The sequence below is a fragment of the Phalacrocorax aristotelis genome, chromosome 1 (genome assembly GCF_949628215.1).
Source record: "Phalacrocorax aristotelis chromosome 1, bGulAri2.1, whole genome shotgun sequence".
Classification (NCBI taxonomy): Eukaryota; Metazoa; Chordata; class Aves; order Suliformes; family Phalacrocoracidae; genus Phalacrocorax; species Phalacrocorax aristotelis.
The window spans coordinates 96422002-96436471 of record NC_134276.1 but is presented as its reverse complement, the minus strand read 5'-3'; the positions used below and the strand labels follow the sequence as shown (position 1 = coordinate 96436471).

At 40.6% G+C, this 14470-nt stretch overlaps 1 protein-coding gene across 2 annotated transcripts in view; it reads left to right on the top strand.

Annotated features, from left to right (window-relative positions):
• LOC142059556 (amine oxidase [flavin-containing] B-like) overlaps positions 1-14470 on the top strand; it is a 52686-nt gene that overhangs the window by 25476 nt on the left and 12740 nt on the right. For both annotated transcript variants that reach the window (XM_075098365.1, XM_075098372.1), the window contains exons 4-10: positions 5394-5498; positions 6261-6352; positions 9247-9388; positions 10701-10850; positions 11517-11676; positions 13079-13175; positions 13928-13981. In XM_075098365.1, the coding sequence (XP_074954466.1) occupies positions 5394-5498; positions 6261-6352; positions 9247-9388; positions 10701-10850; positions 11517-11676; positions 13079-13175; positions 13928-13981 (800 nt within the window). The remainder of the gene's footprint in view (positions 1-5393; positions 5499-6260; positions 6353-9246; positions 9389-10700; positions 10851-11516; positions 11677-13078; positions 13176-13927; positions 13982-14470) is intronic.

Sequence of the window (14470 nt, the reverse complement as noted above, 5' to 3'; positions counted from 1 at the left end):
CTGTGAATTAACATGCAGAGCGACATCTTGGTGAAGTTAGCATCAGTTACTCCAAGGTTTAGAAGATGTAGCTGAGGGAATATCTGTGCTCATTCAGTGATGCAAAGAATGCACCACACCATCTCGTTTCTTCTAACAAAAGCTGACAATGTTTATAAGATGTTTATACTGTGCTGTAAAAAAATGCATGGATCGTTGGCACCAGGGCCTTCAATTCACAATGCTCCATCCCACTTGGGCGCTACCTGAGTACATAATGTTTAGGGGGAGCATGAAGTTGTCTTGTGCCTGCAAAAGCAGACTTTCCTCTGAGATCCTACTCTGCATTGAGATACTGATGATATTTCCTGGCAGAGCATGTCCTTTCTTAGCAAACCATTCCGTCACTGTCACCTTCCCAGGAGAAAGTGTGTGGGATCTGGTCCTTATGCCATCCCAGCTGCTGGGGCTGGTGTTCAAGGGGCTGCTGATACTCAGTTGCCATTATATTGGGTTTTTTCCACCTGTAATAACCCACTTCTTATGTCAGCTATTTGACCTGAAACAGAGCTGATGCATGCAGAAAGTTTATTTCCATGCTATTTATATTACATGGGTCCAGTGTACTAAGCCAAAAATTTGTTGATGCGAAACAGGTGGATGAGAAAATCTTTTGGGAATTGTGATATTTGTGACAAACACTGGTTTTCTTATTTCCCTGTTTGTTTATTCCTGAGACAGCTGGGTTGCATGAATTTCCTCCCCATAGTTTCAGCTTCTTCAGAATGCTTTAGCCCATACTGCAGGAACAGCCTTTGTAAGCAGCAAGTGACCCATACAATAGCAGGTAGTCCTCCAAATGCTGATGCTGGTGTTCTGCTTTTGGAAGCATTGCAAGTGGTATCATGAAAAGGTTTATAAATATATATATATATATGCCTGTATTAAATAAGAAATACTTCAGAGCATTATAGTACTGGTATTAAAATATGTCAAATGATCAGAAGGGGTGGTTATTATTGCTGGTTTTATACTGCTCTGATTTAGGTATAAAAATATTTGAAAGGAAATGTTTTGTGCATCTTGGGGCATATTTTACATTTGTGCTGTGTTTTTCTTTAGAGATTATACAGCACCAGGAGGTATGGAGAATGCTATTCCCAGCAATATCACAGAATCACAGAATGGTAGGGATTGGAAGGGACCTCTGGAGAGCATCTCGTCCAACCCCCCTGCTTGAGCAGGCACACCCAGAACAGGGGGCACAGGAACGCGTCCAGGCAGGTTTTGAATGTCTCCAGAGAAGGAGACTCCACAACCTCCCTGAGCAGCCTGTGCCACTGCTCTGGCACCCTCACAGGAAACAAGTTTTTCCTCATATTCAGGTGGAACTTCCTGCATTCCAGTTGTGCCCATCGCCCCTTGTCCTGTCGTTGGGCACCACCGAAAAGAGTCTGGCCCCATCCTCTTGACACCCACCCTTTAGCTAGTTATAAGCATTGATGAAATCCCCCCTCAGCCTTCTCCTCTCCAGGCTGAACAAACCCAGGTCTCTCAGCCTTTCCTCAAAAGGGAGATGTTCCAGTCCCCTGATCATCTTCATAGCTCTCCACTGGGGTCCCTCCAGTAGTTCCCTCTTTCTTGAACTGGGGAGCCCAGAACTGGATGCAGCACTCAAGATGTGGCGTCACTAGGGTGGAGTAGAGGGGATGGATAAACTCCCATAACCTGCTGGCCATAATCCTTTGAATGCATCCCAGAATATTGCTGGCTGTCTTGGCCACAAGGGCAGAGTGCTGGCTTAGGGTCAACTTGCTGTCCACCAGCACTCCCAGGCCCTTCCCAACAGAGCTGCTTTCCAGCAGGTCAGTCCCCAACATCTACTGGTGCGCGGGGTTGTGCACCAGTACAACCCCAGGTACAGGACCTTGCACTTGCTTTTGTTGAATTTCATGAGGTTCCCCTGGGCCCAGCTCTCCAGCGCATTTAGGTCTCGCCGAATGGCAGCACAGCCTTCTGGTGTATCAGCCACTCCTCCCAGTTTTGTATCATCAGCAAACTTGCTGATAGAAATAAGCAAATTTTGCCTAAATACCAATAAGGTGATTCTTTTTGCTAAAGTGCAAATTAATCAGAAGCAGAGCTGAAATGTTTCAGTTTGTTGGTAACTACTCAGAGCTATGTGTAGTCTTTCTTTGGTGCTGCCATTTTTGTTTCTGTGTAGAGCCTAGTCCTGCAGTTTCTTCTCAAACAGAATTCTGATTGACAGCTCCTGGAGTTCTGTCTGTGTAGGAAATAAGGATCAGATCTTAGGTAATGTCTTAGGAGCTCTTGAAATTAACTTCCACAGGACACTCCCTCACTTCTATGAGTGTTTTTATTTTCCCAGGTTGAAGTTTGTTCTTGTGGTTTATGAGACTTGTCACCCCAGACTTCTGCACAGGAGACATAAGCAAGGTTTCCCTTTCAGCAGTTCAAATGCAGTGAAATAGAAGAATACTAAAACAAAGATCTGTTTTGTGTGTCTCTAAGCCAAGCACTCATGAGGAAGCACGACAGGGAAGTCATAAGACTTGAGTTAACTCAGAGGGGATAACTCAGTTAGGATTGCCTCTGGCAGAGCAGGAAGCTCAGAACAAAATCAGTAATTGGAATAGCCCATTCTGATGCTGTCTTGGTTTTCTTGAGCACAGCAGTATACGCGTTCCATAAATCTAAATGTGGGAAATGCTAGGTACTTCAAACTGATGTGCTCTGTCTTTGGAGTATCTACACAGTGTTTTTTACACTAGTGGAGGGTGGTTATAGTGCGCAGAAGAAGGCATGGTTAAACTGACTTCTTGCTGCCATAGGAGTTAGTTATGGAATTTTAATGTGCCCCAAAAGGCTAAAAGGTAATTACTGACAGGGTTCGGATGTTACTAACTGGGACAGGAAGGCGCTCAGTCTGAGAGCTTTTGCTGCTCTTAATAGCCCGCTGGCAGCAGAGTATGAAGGTGTGTCCCAGTTCAAATTAATTTCATGTTAAGAGATTCCATAATAGTACCCAAATGTCCCTGTTGGGACCAAATGCATCTGATCAAACAAACTCACTGAGTTCATCTACAGGGATATGTTTTTCTGATTTCAATTTAACGTATTTTTATATGGTTGAGCACAAAAGCTGTAGAAATGCACTTTTGTTCCATGCTGAATGAAAAAACCCGAAAAGACCAAAAACCACACACACTCCCACACACACCCACACACCCGAAAAAAAAACAAACCCCAAACCCAGACCCTCCATTTTCTGGAGTATTTGTGAACATGTGCTGTAATGTCCATTCTTAACTTGGAAATGCTAAATTTTCAACCTTGGTACCTCTGGCTCCTTAAGTGTCTGGAGATCTACTCTGGCTATGACAAAACTTCTGACTGAAAACTTCAAAATTTGATATTTTGGCATTTTAAAAATCATAATCTCTTCTCAAAAGCACTGCAAATGAAATTGTTTTGCAGCTACTTCTTTATATGTCCATGTACCAAAGAATTAATTCCTTTCCTCCCACACTTTGCTTTCTTCCTAACTTTCATTACCTTGGTCTTTCTGACAAGGATTCCGTTAGAGTCCTGCATCCGTACAAAGACTAGGTGAAAAAAAAGGTTTATCTTTTCTTTCTTTAACCTGTTGGGGTTTTTTTGTAAGCTAGTTTTCCCTTATTCTTATCCTTAGGTTATCCATATCCTTACTGCTTTCTAAATATATCTCGTTTTGAATTGGAAGTCCTCAGAATTATTAGACAGCATTTTTTAAGGTTTTATCTCATTTTATTTCTGGACCAAGTTTTGAGTCTTCCAGGATCCATTTGTGCCTTTTTGCTGTCTCTTCTGGTGCTTGCAAACACCTGCAGATTTGAGCGATGTGCTCTCTGTCCCTTTCACATTATTAATGAAGAGGCTAAATCAAATCAAGCCTGACAGTTCTTGGAGTAAGTGGTCTTCTGATACTTCTCATCAACAAGACACAGTGTTGTTGTTGCTTCCTTGTTCTAAATATTAAATCTTGATCCAGTATTTCTTCTGAAACCAATGTAAAATTTTTTTTAGTGACACGTTAGTGTGGCACTGCATCAAATATCTATTAAAAGTTAGTACTTCTACCAATTGACATTCATGTTGATGCTGTGCCCGCTTAAATACATAATTTAATATAAGCTTTGAAAAATCAGCTGTGGCACACAATATGGCCTTTATTGGTTATCTATTTTATGGAGTCCAGAATGCATTGTGAAAAAATGAGTAACCACATAACGCTAATAAGCATTTGTTTGTGAATTTTTAAAGCTGTTATACTGCCATCCATATAGTCAGGCAGGGAAATCCCATGTAAATAAAATAGCTCTACAAATTACCTGTCTTCTTCCACTCTTGATTCAGCTAGACTTTCTGAATATCTAATAGTGGAGATACAGATATATCAAATCTAACTATTAAATATATAATGATGTAATTAGGACATTCATACTGGCCACACTATCACTCTCTGGAATTTATGGCCAGATATGTTGATTTGGAAGATATTATTAGTAAATGCTACATTTTCTGTAGGGCTGGGCATTTTTAGGTTAGCTGAAACCAGTCTTTTCCAGGAAGGTCTCTGGGCTATGATTTTAGAGTGTAATAAAGCTCATCGCAGCTGCTTTTGTTTGATTCTGGGAGAAGGGAGACCCCACTAAATACAATTAACAGTTCAGTCTTTTCATGAACATTTAGGAGAAAAAAATGTAAGATATTTTTCTCTTTTTCAGTAACAAATAGACAATTTTTCGTCATAGCTGAGCAATGCTGCTCCATCTCTTTTTTTTTTTTTTTGTCTGATCTTAGTGACTCTACTGCAGAGTATTAGTTCTGTTGCTCAGAAGTACCTGATATAAAGCATAGAAGATAGGAGGCAGTATCAGTTCTGCACTCAACTGACTTAATTCAACTGTGTATCACACTTAAGTTGCACATGTAGAATAACAGGATCACAGAATGGTTGAGGTTGGACGGGACCTCTACGGGTCATCTTGTTCAACCCTCCTGCTCAAGCAGGGTTGCCTAGAGCCAGTTGCCCAGGACCGTGTCCAGGTGACTTTTGGGCATCCGAGGATGGAGACTCCACAATCTCTCTGGGCAACCTGGCCAGTGCTTGGTAACCCTCGCAGTGAAAAAGTGTTTGCTTACATTCAGGCAGAAGCTCTCATGTTTGATTTTGTGCCCATTGCCTCTTGTTCTACGTGCACATGCACACATGATCTGTCGGATACTGTTACATGTATTAATTAAGTTTGTGCTTTCTTCCAGTGACCACTTAACTGTTTGGCTCTCAGAAGCCATGATAATGGTTGTATTTAGTTTTTTTGTGATGGCTTTGTTTGTTTTTAATCTTGTAGGGTAAGTCTTACCCCTTTAAAGGTCCATTCCCTCCTATGTGGAATCCATTGGCCTACCTGGACTACAACAACCTGTGGAGGACCATGGATGAAATGGGAAAAGAGGTACGGCATGAGGAATTGCAGCTGGCTGCCTCAGCTCAGCTTTGTCTCAGTGAGGGGCAGAGTGAAGACGGGACTACAATGCAGACAGGCAAAGCTGCTCTAGCTTGAACAAACCTGGTGCTGGCAAGAGCACCATCGTGCCATGCATTTTGGTACAAACTGATGGTCGGAGCACATGTTATAAGTGGCGTCCTGGCAAGCTTTTCTGAAGGCCATGCTGCTGAGGCTGTTTGCAGCCATACCCTAATTTTTCTGTATATATGAACATTAGGGTTTATGCATGTGATTTTTAGCACTTTGCCTGACGATGGGTAAGTAATATTTTTGAGGCTTGTAGACTTCAAATATATGCCCTTCTCCACCCTCAGGTTCAGCTCAGCCATTTTAGTTTGTTACCAGTAGTGTATGTTTTCTATTGACTGAGCTACAAGACTTTGAGAAGAGGTTGCTGTTACTTGCATAGATGAATGGGAGGGGTATGGAATAAGTCTGAGGCATCACCCAGCACTGTACTTTGCCTTTCTAAGCAAAGTTCTTAACTCTAAAATTATTGTCTATTCCTAAATCTAGAACAAAATAAATCTTGAAACAAACAACAAAAACCTAAAAGCATCCTCTGTTAAATTCACTGTATTACCTGCCAGGAATTTGCAGGCTGAATTACCATACAAAAATAAGATTGTTTGTGATTGTTTGTGTTTGTTGTCTCTTTCTTATGCCACTCATTTGTTTCCTGATGAATGCTCTTTTATGTCTCCTTAGATTCCTAGTGAAGCCCCATGGAAGGCTCCACATGCGGAAGAATGGGACAAAATGACTATGCAAGATTTCATAGATAAAATTTGCTGGACTAAGTAAGAAGCTCTTTAATACGAAATGTGATAGCTTATATTTATATACCTTAGAACTCCAAATAGGCATTACTGCTTTGCAAGCAGATATAACTACCACTAGAATACAGCCTTTTTGAATAAATGGGGTGAGAAAATCTTGTAATAATGGACCACAGCACCTGTCAGCACACACAGTAGATTCTGTTATATTTCCCTAACTTTTTAGACTAAAATAAAGATAAAAGGAAAATGTATTGGGGGAGGGTTACTTCTGAAGACATAGGTAGTACCTTCATCTGTTATATGCACTTTCCCTCTATTTACTGTGTGCTTAACTTTTATGAGAAAAATGCTCTGGCTACAGCAGGTTTTTGAATCAAACTTTTGTGGAACAACACACATTTATCCTGTGCAGGACCAGCTGATTTTACCAAAGTGCTATAAAAATAACATTTGTCTTGAAATAGCACTAAATCACTTTAACACCCATCATCCTATTGTTTAATGGCTGCACTGTATACCACTCAGGGAAACTGAAAATGCTCCCTGTTTTTATGTATACCTCAAAGCAATTTTTCTTTACTTGCCATTCAACAACAGTTTGATTGGTTTTCTTCGCACTGAAGCAAAAAAAAAAACCCCATTAATTCTGCCTCACTGTCAGGCAGATTGATTTCTGCAGCAGCCTCTTTAGAATTGCTAAGCACCTGACATGCGGCTGCAGCGAGCCTGCACGAGCTCGGTGTAGAAACCTGCTATCACTCACTGAAGCTGACCCTGTCGTTGACAGGGGCGTTTTTACAGCTTCAGCCAGACTCTAGAGAGCAATATGATCATTGTTAATGGACAGTAGGCTCTTGTCCAGAAACTTTTGATCTTCTGGTTATTTTGCTTTAACAAGAGTTATAATCGTACAAAGACATAGAAAGCCTTTCTTGTTTGTGTCACGGTCCATATTCAGTAAAACCAAGTAGAAGAGTATGCTGGTGGTTCTGCTGGCCATCTAAACCTCTGATTTGGTAAGGAACTGTACAAGTCAGCAAAATACCGTGCACAGGTAGTCATTCAATATCCAATAGCTCATGTGACTACAGTCATATTTTTTTCAAACTCTGATGGAATAAGACTTGACATTTTAGCTGAATATTGGCATAAGTGTCAGGCTCCCTTAATTCCAAGGTGCTTTTCAGATTGCATATGTGCATCTCTGCTTGATTTGCCCAGTTTGTTCAAGGTTTAGGTAACATGCTGTAGAAACTCCCCAACCTGGAAGGTAATGATCCATAAGGGTTATCTTCCACTCTTTCCTCTCATCTAACAGATTGTACAGATTTGCTTTTGGCTAGAATTGCATGCTGGAAATACCCTGAGTGCTCTTGGTTGAAATCATACCGCCATTTCTGGGTAAAATACCAGGAGAAACTGGGGAACTGAAATACTGAAAAGCAATGGGAGAAGGTGGCAGAAACTAGGAGAATTTAACCTCCATCTAATACCTTCTGCTTATGTAATATTCATAAATAAATATACTAATTCTCCCATTAGACAAAATATCTTTGAGTTTATTATATTTTACAATATGTGTTTATACAAACAAAAATTGATAAATATTTTCTGTGCTATTTTTGGCTCTCAAGAATGAAGCCAGAATGTACCGGCAATTCAGAAAATGGATCAGCTTTTTACTTCAGTGAGACTTTGCATTTTTAGAAAGGACAGAAGCTGCCTTTTTTCTGTGTAGATCTACAGCTGTTTGAAATTGTATGTTGGAGTTACGAGTATGCTTTTTGGGGTTTTTGGTGTTTTTTGTTTTCTTTTTGTTTGAAGACTGAAAAAAAGAAAGAAGCAACTAAAAGTGGGTTCTGTACTGGTTTTGGAAGTTAATGATTGCCTGGTGTATGAAATACCTATAGAATCTCAGGCCCTGTCAGTCACAATGCAGTAAAGCTAAGCACCTCCTGGTCCTGCCCATGTCCCTTTAAACTCCTCCTCAGAGTGAGGGCAGAGGAAGTGTTTGCTTCTAAAAGGAGGAATGTTTCCCTGAAACATTCTGAACGTACTGAAATTAACTCTGTCTTAGTGCCCCCCAAAATCTTGTACAGGTTTATAAAGTAATTTTCAGTAGAGCTGTTACAAAAGCATCAGCTGGAGGACATAAAAGCAGTAATCCTTTTTCAGACACAGGCCACTTTTCCACTTCTGTGTACATCACCACTGGCTACCAGACCACTGTTTAAAATACTGAGTTGAGCAGCCAAAAGTACCTTTTCCTTTTTCTTACCAGACTTCTGCGTGCATGTGTGTATGCTGTCTCTTCATTTATGGTTTCCTACTTCCCTTTCTTTCCTTACTGTGTTCCAGCTGCAACACCCTCCCTGAGCGCAGCAGAGGAGCGGGCGGTGAGGGTATGCTGACTAATCCAGAGAGTTTAGATAATCAGTTTAGACAAGATCCCTCACTTTTGTTATGACAGATGTTGAATAATCCCTATGCTGTGTGCTTGAGGGACAGGCATTCAGCAGGTGCAAACAGCTGCAGATCTTGGGTGTAACCCAAGGGAGGAACCATGGGAGGACGTAGCGGTTCTGGAGTCCAGTGGAAGCAGGAGGGCTTGCTTCCCTTGATCCTGAGTCTCCAGTGACAAGCTAATTTTCTATTAGCATAAAGTGACATACACTTTCATTGGTTCTCATGTCTCTTGGAGCCCTAATTTTGCTGGAATACAGCAGTACTTGATTAAGCTTGTTTGAAAAATGTTGCATAAAAGGAATTGATATTGTTTCCTACTTCAACTGAAATTAAGGAGTCCTTTGCTCTCAGTGAAAGAAGAGGTTGCCAAAGATAGTCTCTAAGAACAAGATTGTCACCCCCTTCTTCAGTTTTTAAATTAACTCACTTTCTTGTGTTTGTTCCAGTGCTGCCAAGAGTTTTGCAACTCTGTTTGTGAATGTGGATGTCACTTCTGAACCCCACGAGGTCTCTGCCCTTTGGTTTTTGTGGTATGTGAAACAATGTGGGGGGACAACAAGGATATTCTCAACGACCAATGGAGGGCAGGTACTATCAGCCATCGCCTTCTGCAGCTTCTGACAGGCCCTGTTTTAACTTCATTCTTTTGCTTGTTTATTTTAGTTCAGAGGTCCAACTGAGAAGTCATGATTTTGAGCCAGCAGCACATGGATAGCTAATTTGGTTTGTTGGCACGTTAATCTAGATCTTGCGAAACTAGTGTTGAAGGCTGTTTCTGTGCTGAAGGCATATCAGTTCCTGGCTCTGGCTTCCTTTTGGGCTCTGGTTAGAACATGTACTTTGCTTATCCACGTAGAAAAAAAGGAAGTTTTACTTACGCTTATTTCTGTCATGAGGCTGAAGGAAGCTTTACCTCTTCAGGAGTACTCAATGGAGATGGCAGTGCTAGGTGCACAAGTGTGTGGAGTGCTCCAAGTTAATACTGAAAATGTAGCCCAGAGCTGGATTGCTAAAGAAGCAAGCTTCCATGGATTAAAACTGTTGAGACTTTAAAATCAGTCTAAAGAAAATGAACAGTCCTGCTTAAATATGATATTGCTCTGAAATGTTTGAAATCTGGTACGTTAGTGCTGCTTCTGTATTTCGAGAAAGCAAAGTCTCTGTTAATGGGCTTCTACTTGAGAAACGCAAATTTTACTAATTGTGCTAGAAATAATTGTATTTTTTTAAATGCATATTATTTAATCATAAATAAATAAAATACAAAGACTACATTAAAAGATGTTACAATGCATAAATATGCATAGATAAGTGAAAATCATAGATAATTAGATACAGATAATAGATATGGATAATTATAGATAAAAGCTGTAAATGCATTGCATGAAAGATTCTTTGAATTCTGTGTTATGGTAGAGGTGATTTGAGTTTTGGTTAGGTTAGAATACATACTGCAGGATACATTTTTGGTGTGAGCTACGTCCCTTCTTTATAGCTTGTTATTTATTATGAGGATGAAGGTTCCTGCTTCTGACACACAGACCTCTGCAGGGATAAGAGTGAACTCAGAGAAAGGTTTAAACGTGTAAGCTGTTTTCAGAAGTCTTGCTGATTCACACAGGTCTGTGGAATCCATTTGGAGACCACATGAGAAGGGGTTTTCTCATGAGGTTGTTGATACTTCTAGTGTTGGCTGGTGGTCAAATGGAAATGTTTGAAGAGCTCACTGAAAGAGAAAGGAGTGTGAAGTGAGACTGCTGAACTTTCCTAAAACAGTTTGATAACAACAGAAGAATGGGATTTGTTTTGAATGCCAAGCAAATCGTCTGTCGTGACACATGCTTCATGTGCCTCGCTCTGCTAATTCTGCTTTGCTAAGTTGTTGTTTTCTGTGTTTCAGGAGAGGAAGTTTGTTGGGGGCTCTGGCCAGATCAGTGAGAAAATAATGGAGCGCCTGGGAGGCCGGGTGAAGCTGAGGAAGCCAGTCGTCCGCATCGACCAGTCGGGTGAAAGTGTTGTAGTAGAAACCTTAGATCATGAATTATATGAGGTAATTAAACCTCTAACATATAAGCAACTGTTTGTGCTGGAATGGCTAGAAAACCTTTAGCTTTTCCTTTTTGACTTCTTCAAAACCCTGTACAAAAAAGTAGCAGAGGTTAAAGTGACTATGACAGAAAGTCACGCTTCCTCGTTGTCCCTCGGTAATAGCAATGATAGAGCTTTAAAATGATGCCTGAAATGCAAAGCATATATTCAAACTCTTCCTTCACTAGCATCTCTTCTTAGTATTCAGTTACCTTCTGAATGAAAGGCTAGTTGTAAGGTGAACACAAAATAATAATAATTAGTAATAAACTTTCTGTGAAAAAAATTTCAGGCTTTGCTTCCAAGTTGTAACAGAGGAGTCTGGAGGGAAGGGAAACCAATGGACTCTTGTAACACAGAAAATCTTTCCACTGGCTTTTTTTCAAGTGCTGGGGAAAGAGCAGCTGCCCATCATTGGAACAGATGGCTGTTTATATAGCACGTGTTTGTTGTTTAACAACCAGGGTTTTTGGAGGTTTCAGTTTTGCAATTCTTACATTAAATGCCAAAATTGCTTCAGAAGATATACACTGCAACCTCCCCAGATGTCTGCCAAGATGATTAGAGCAGTATACTTAGGATGAAGTAGTAGAGAATGTATTTGGGTTATGTATAATTTCTTTTCCAGGGCAAATATGTCATCAGTGCCATTCCCCCAGCTCTTGGTTTGAAGATTCATTTCAGCCCGCCTTTGCCGCCAATGAGAAACCAGCTCATCAACCGAATCCCCATGGGCTCAGTCATCAAGTGCATTGTGTACTATAAGGAAACTTTCTGGAGAAAGAAGGGTATTATGTTTTAATTGAAGGGAATAGTAGTGAGAGAAAGAGGGAAAAGTGTACATGGTAATTGGGTAGACTTAATGTTTAGAGGATGCTGGACCTTAGAAGGGGACCTTGTACGCTTCCCTGCCATTTTTGCCTTTACCTGTTTGAGAAACTTGAGAGATCGGTTGGGAGGAGAGGGTGGATGCGAGAATAAAAAGGAGGTAAGCATGAAGGGAGAACTCATGTCTGTTTCTTATTGCCTTGGTTGTTCTTTGTTGTCTTCTTTTTCCTTCAGTGGCACCTGGGTATGAGATGAGTCTCTCCCACTTGTACAGTAATCTTAAGGTACAAGTGATATGTGATGGAGAAAGGTTTTTATCCCATCAGTTATCAGCCTGTGAAAAATCTGCCATCTGGATACACTGGGCATGATTAATTTAAGGTGTCTCCGCATAGATATCCCCAGTTGGCCTAGCCATCCTGCACTCCCTTTACATGCTGAATACTATCATGATTCCTCAGATTTCTTTTAGAACTTAACATTGCAGATTGTCTTTGATTCAGTAACAGCACTCATTTCTCTCCACTGGTTATAAAGAGTCCCCATCTGCATGTGTCTACAAATGTCATCCACCCTTCACCTCTGAATGGTTTTAAGAGTTCTGGATCCTGGCATGTTCTGGCTATTAGGTTTGGGATGGATTGGCAAGAGCTGACTCCCATTCCCTGGTAGAACTCATAGGGTGCATACTGTGCTTTGCTAACATTGTTGTTATTCAAACTCTTAAGTACAATTGTGTTTGAAAAACAATGTACAAATATCTCTTTCTATGTCTGACATAAATGCCATACTCGGAAGCAATTGTGCTGGAGGCACTTGAACATATTCAGTATCTGAGAGCAATCTGTTCTGGGCAATTAATAATTACCTTGCTAGCCAGGTTGCAGAATAATTTATTTTTCTGTCATGAATTCAACAGTAGGAGATTCCTTTATTGACTTTCTGTTTTAAATATGCTTGAAAAGGATTGTTAATTGTCAGCACACTCAGACCTGAATTTTCTCTGCTAGAGATGATCTAGCACTTCTCTAAGCCAAAAGAACACTACAGTGCAAGGGAGCTATGTGCTCATCTTTGTCAGTTGGTGGGCATCGCTTTACTTGTTGGTTTTGTGGTTTTTTGTTCCTTTCCTTTGTTTTCCTATCTCCCTACATAAGAATCATAGAATCAGAGAATGATAGAAACTGGGAGGGATGTCTGGATGTCATCTAGTGCAATGCCTTGCCCAAAGCAGGGTGAATTTAAATCAGGTTGTTCAGGGCTTTGTCCAGTCAAGTTCTGAGTATTTCACAACTTCTTGGAAGCTCATTCCTATGTTTGGACACATGGATCCTAACTTCTTTTCTACTTTGTTTTTACCAGGGTATTGTGGTACCATGATCATTGAAGATGAGGATGCTGCAATTGGTTTAACACTTGACGATACTAAGCCTGATGGCAGCTTTCCTGCCATAATAGGGTAAGATCAAAGAAGGTGTCTAGTTAATGCCCTTTTATTTTGCCTTAGAGGCAACAACTGAAACAGAAAACCCACTACTTTTGAAGGGAAATACTTCAAAATAGTCAAAGGGTTGAGTTTCTGAGTGTGTGGTGAATTTAATTGCCAGTTTAGAAAAATGAAATTCTGTGTTTCTTCTCCTTTTCTCACTGTCATATTTTGCATTTTGTGTGGCAAAATACAAAATTGGAGAAGAGGAAAGGAAGCAGAAGAAAGGGAATAATTCCAGAAATGTAAAGTTTTCTCCAAATATTTTGCCTCCCCAAATCTTCCAGTTCTTTAAATGAAAGTTTGTTTTCTAGTATATATTTTAGTTTTTTCTGTTTGTTGTTTTTATTTTTTTAAACAACCAGGGGGTATGATCAGTCTTAGAAAGTTTATTTAACAATAATTTCCAGTTCAATCCCAGGCTTCACCTCTTGTTGTTATATGTCTGCATGCACTGCTGTGTAAAATTAAGGTCATTGGGAAACAGCTCATACAGGTATTCTAACCTGAATTGCAGAGTGGTTCCTTCGAGAGTGGTTCCTGCAATCAGCAGGTGTGGCATATAACGTTGTGCAGAGAGGTGGAATGGATATTTTGGATAGGGACCCAAAAGCTAATGTTATGAATCACAAGCATCTCGTCGTAAGGAATTGGCATTTTAAATAATGCAGGAAGAGTAGTAATGTAATGGAAGTAAATTGTTTGTGGTCTTCCTTTTTTTACAGCTTCATTCTTGCTCGGAAGTGTAGAAGACTGACAGGTCTCACAAAAGAAGAAAGGTAAGTATAAACACTGGAGACATGCACGGGATCTGAGTAAAATTTTTGTTATAAATGACCAGAACAGGAAAAAAATGCCCCTATTTGAAGGAAGTTGTCTGTAACTTTACAACAGTAGGAGGACATGTCACTTTAAGGAAGAAGGTCCCTTACTTGTTTCTGGATGAAGATCCCACAGAACTCCCACAAACAGGCAGCAGATGTGGTAGCTAGGCCCTGCCCTTTGGACACTCATGTCCTGGTTCTCATTTTCCAGCAGGGCTGCTCTGCTTACGTGACTTTGGCAAAAGAACTGCTCTAAGCTGTTGACTATGAAAGTAGCCTGGATATTCTGGCGTCCAGGGCCAGCCTCATCCCTCCCCACTGCTACCCCTCTGGCTTCTTGCAAGTGCACTGAGCTCTTTGAAAACTTGTCAGAAGGGACAGGTTTGGCCCCTGTACTTGATTTTTTTTCTAATCACCCTGGAGGGTCCTTTCACTGTCTGTAAC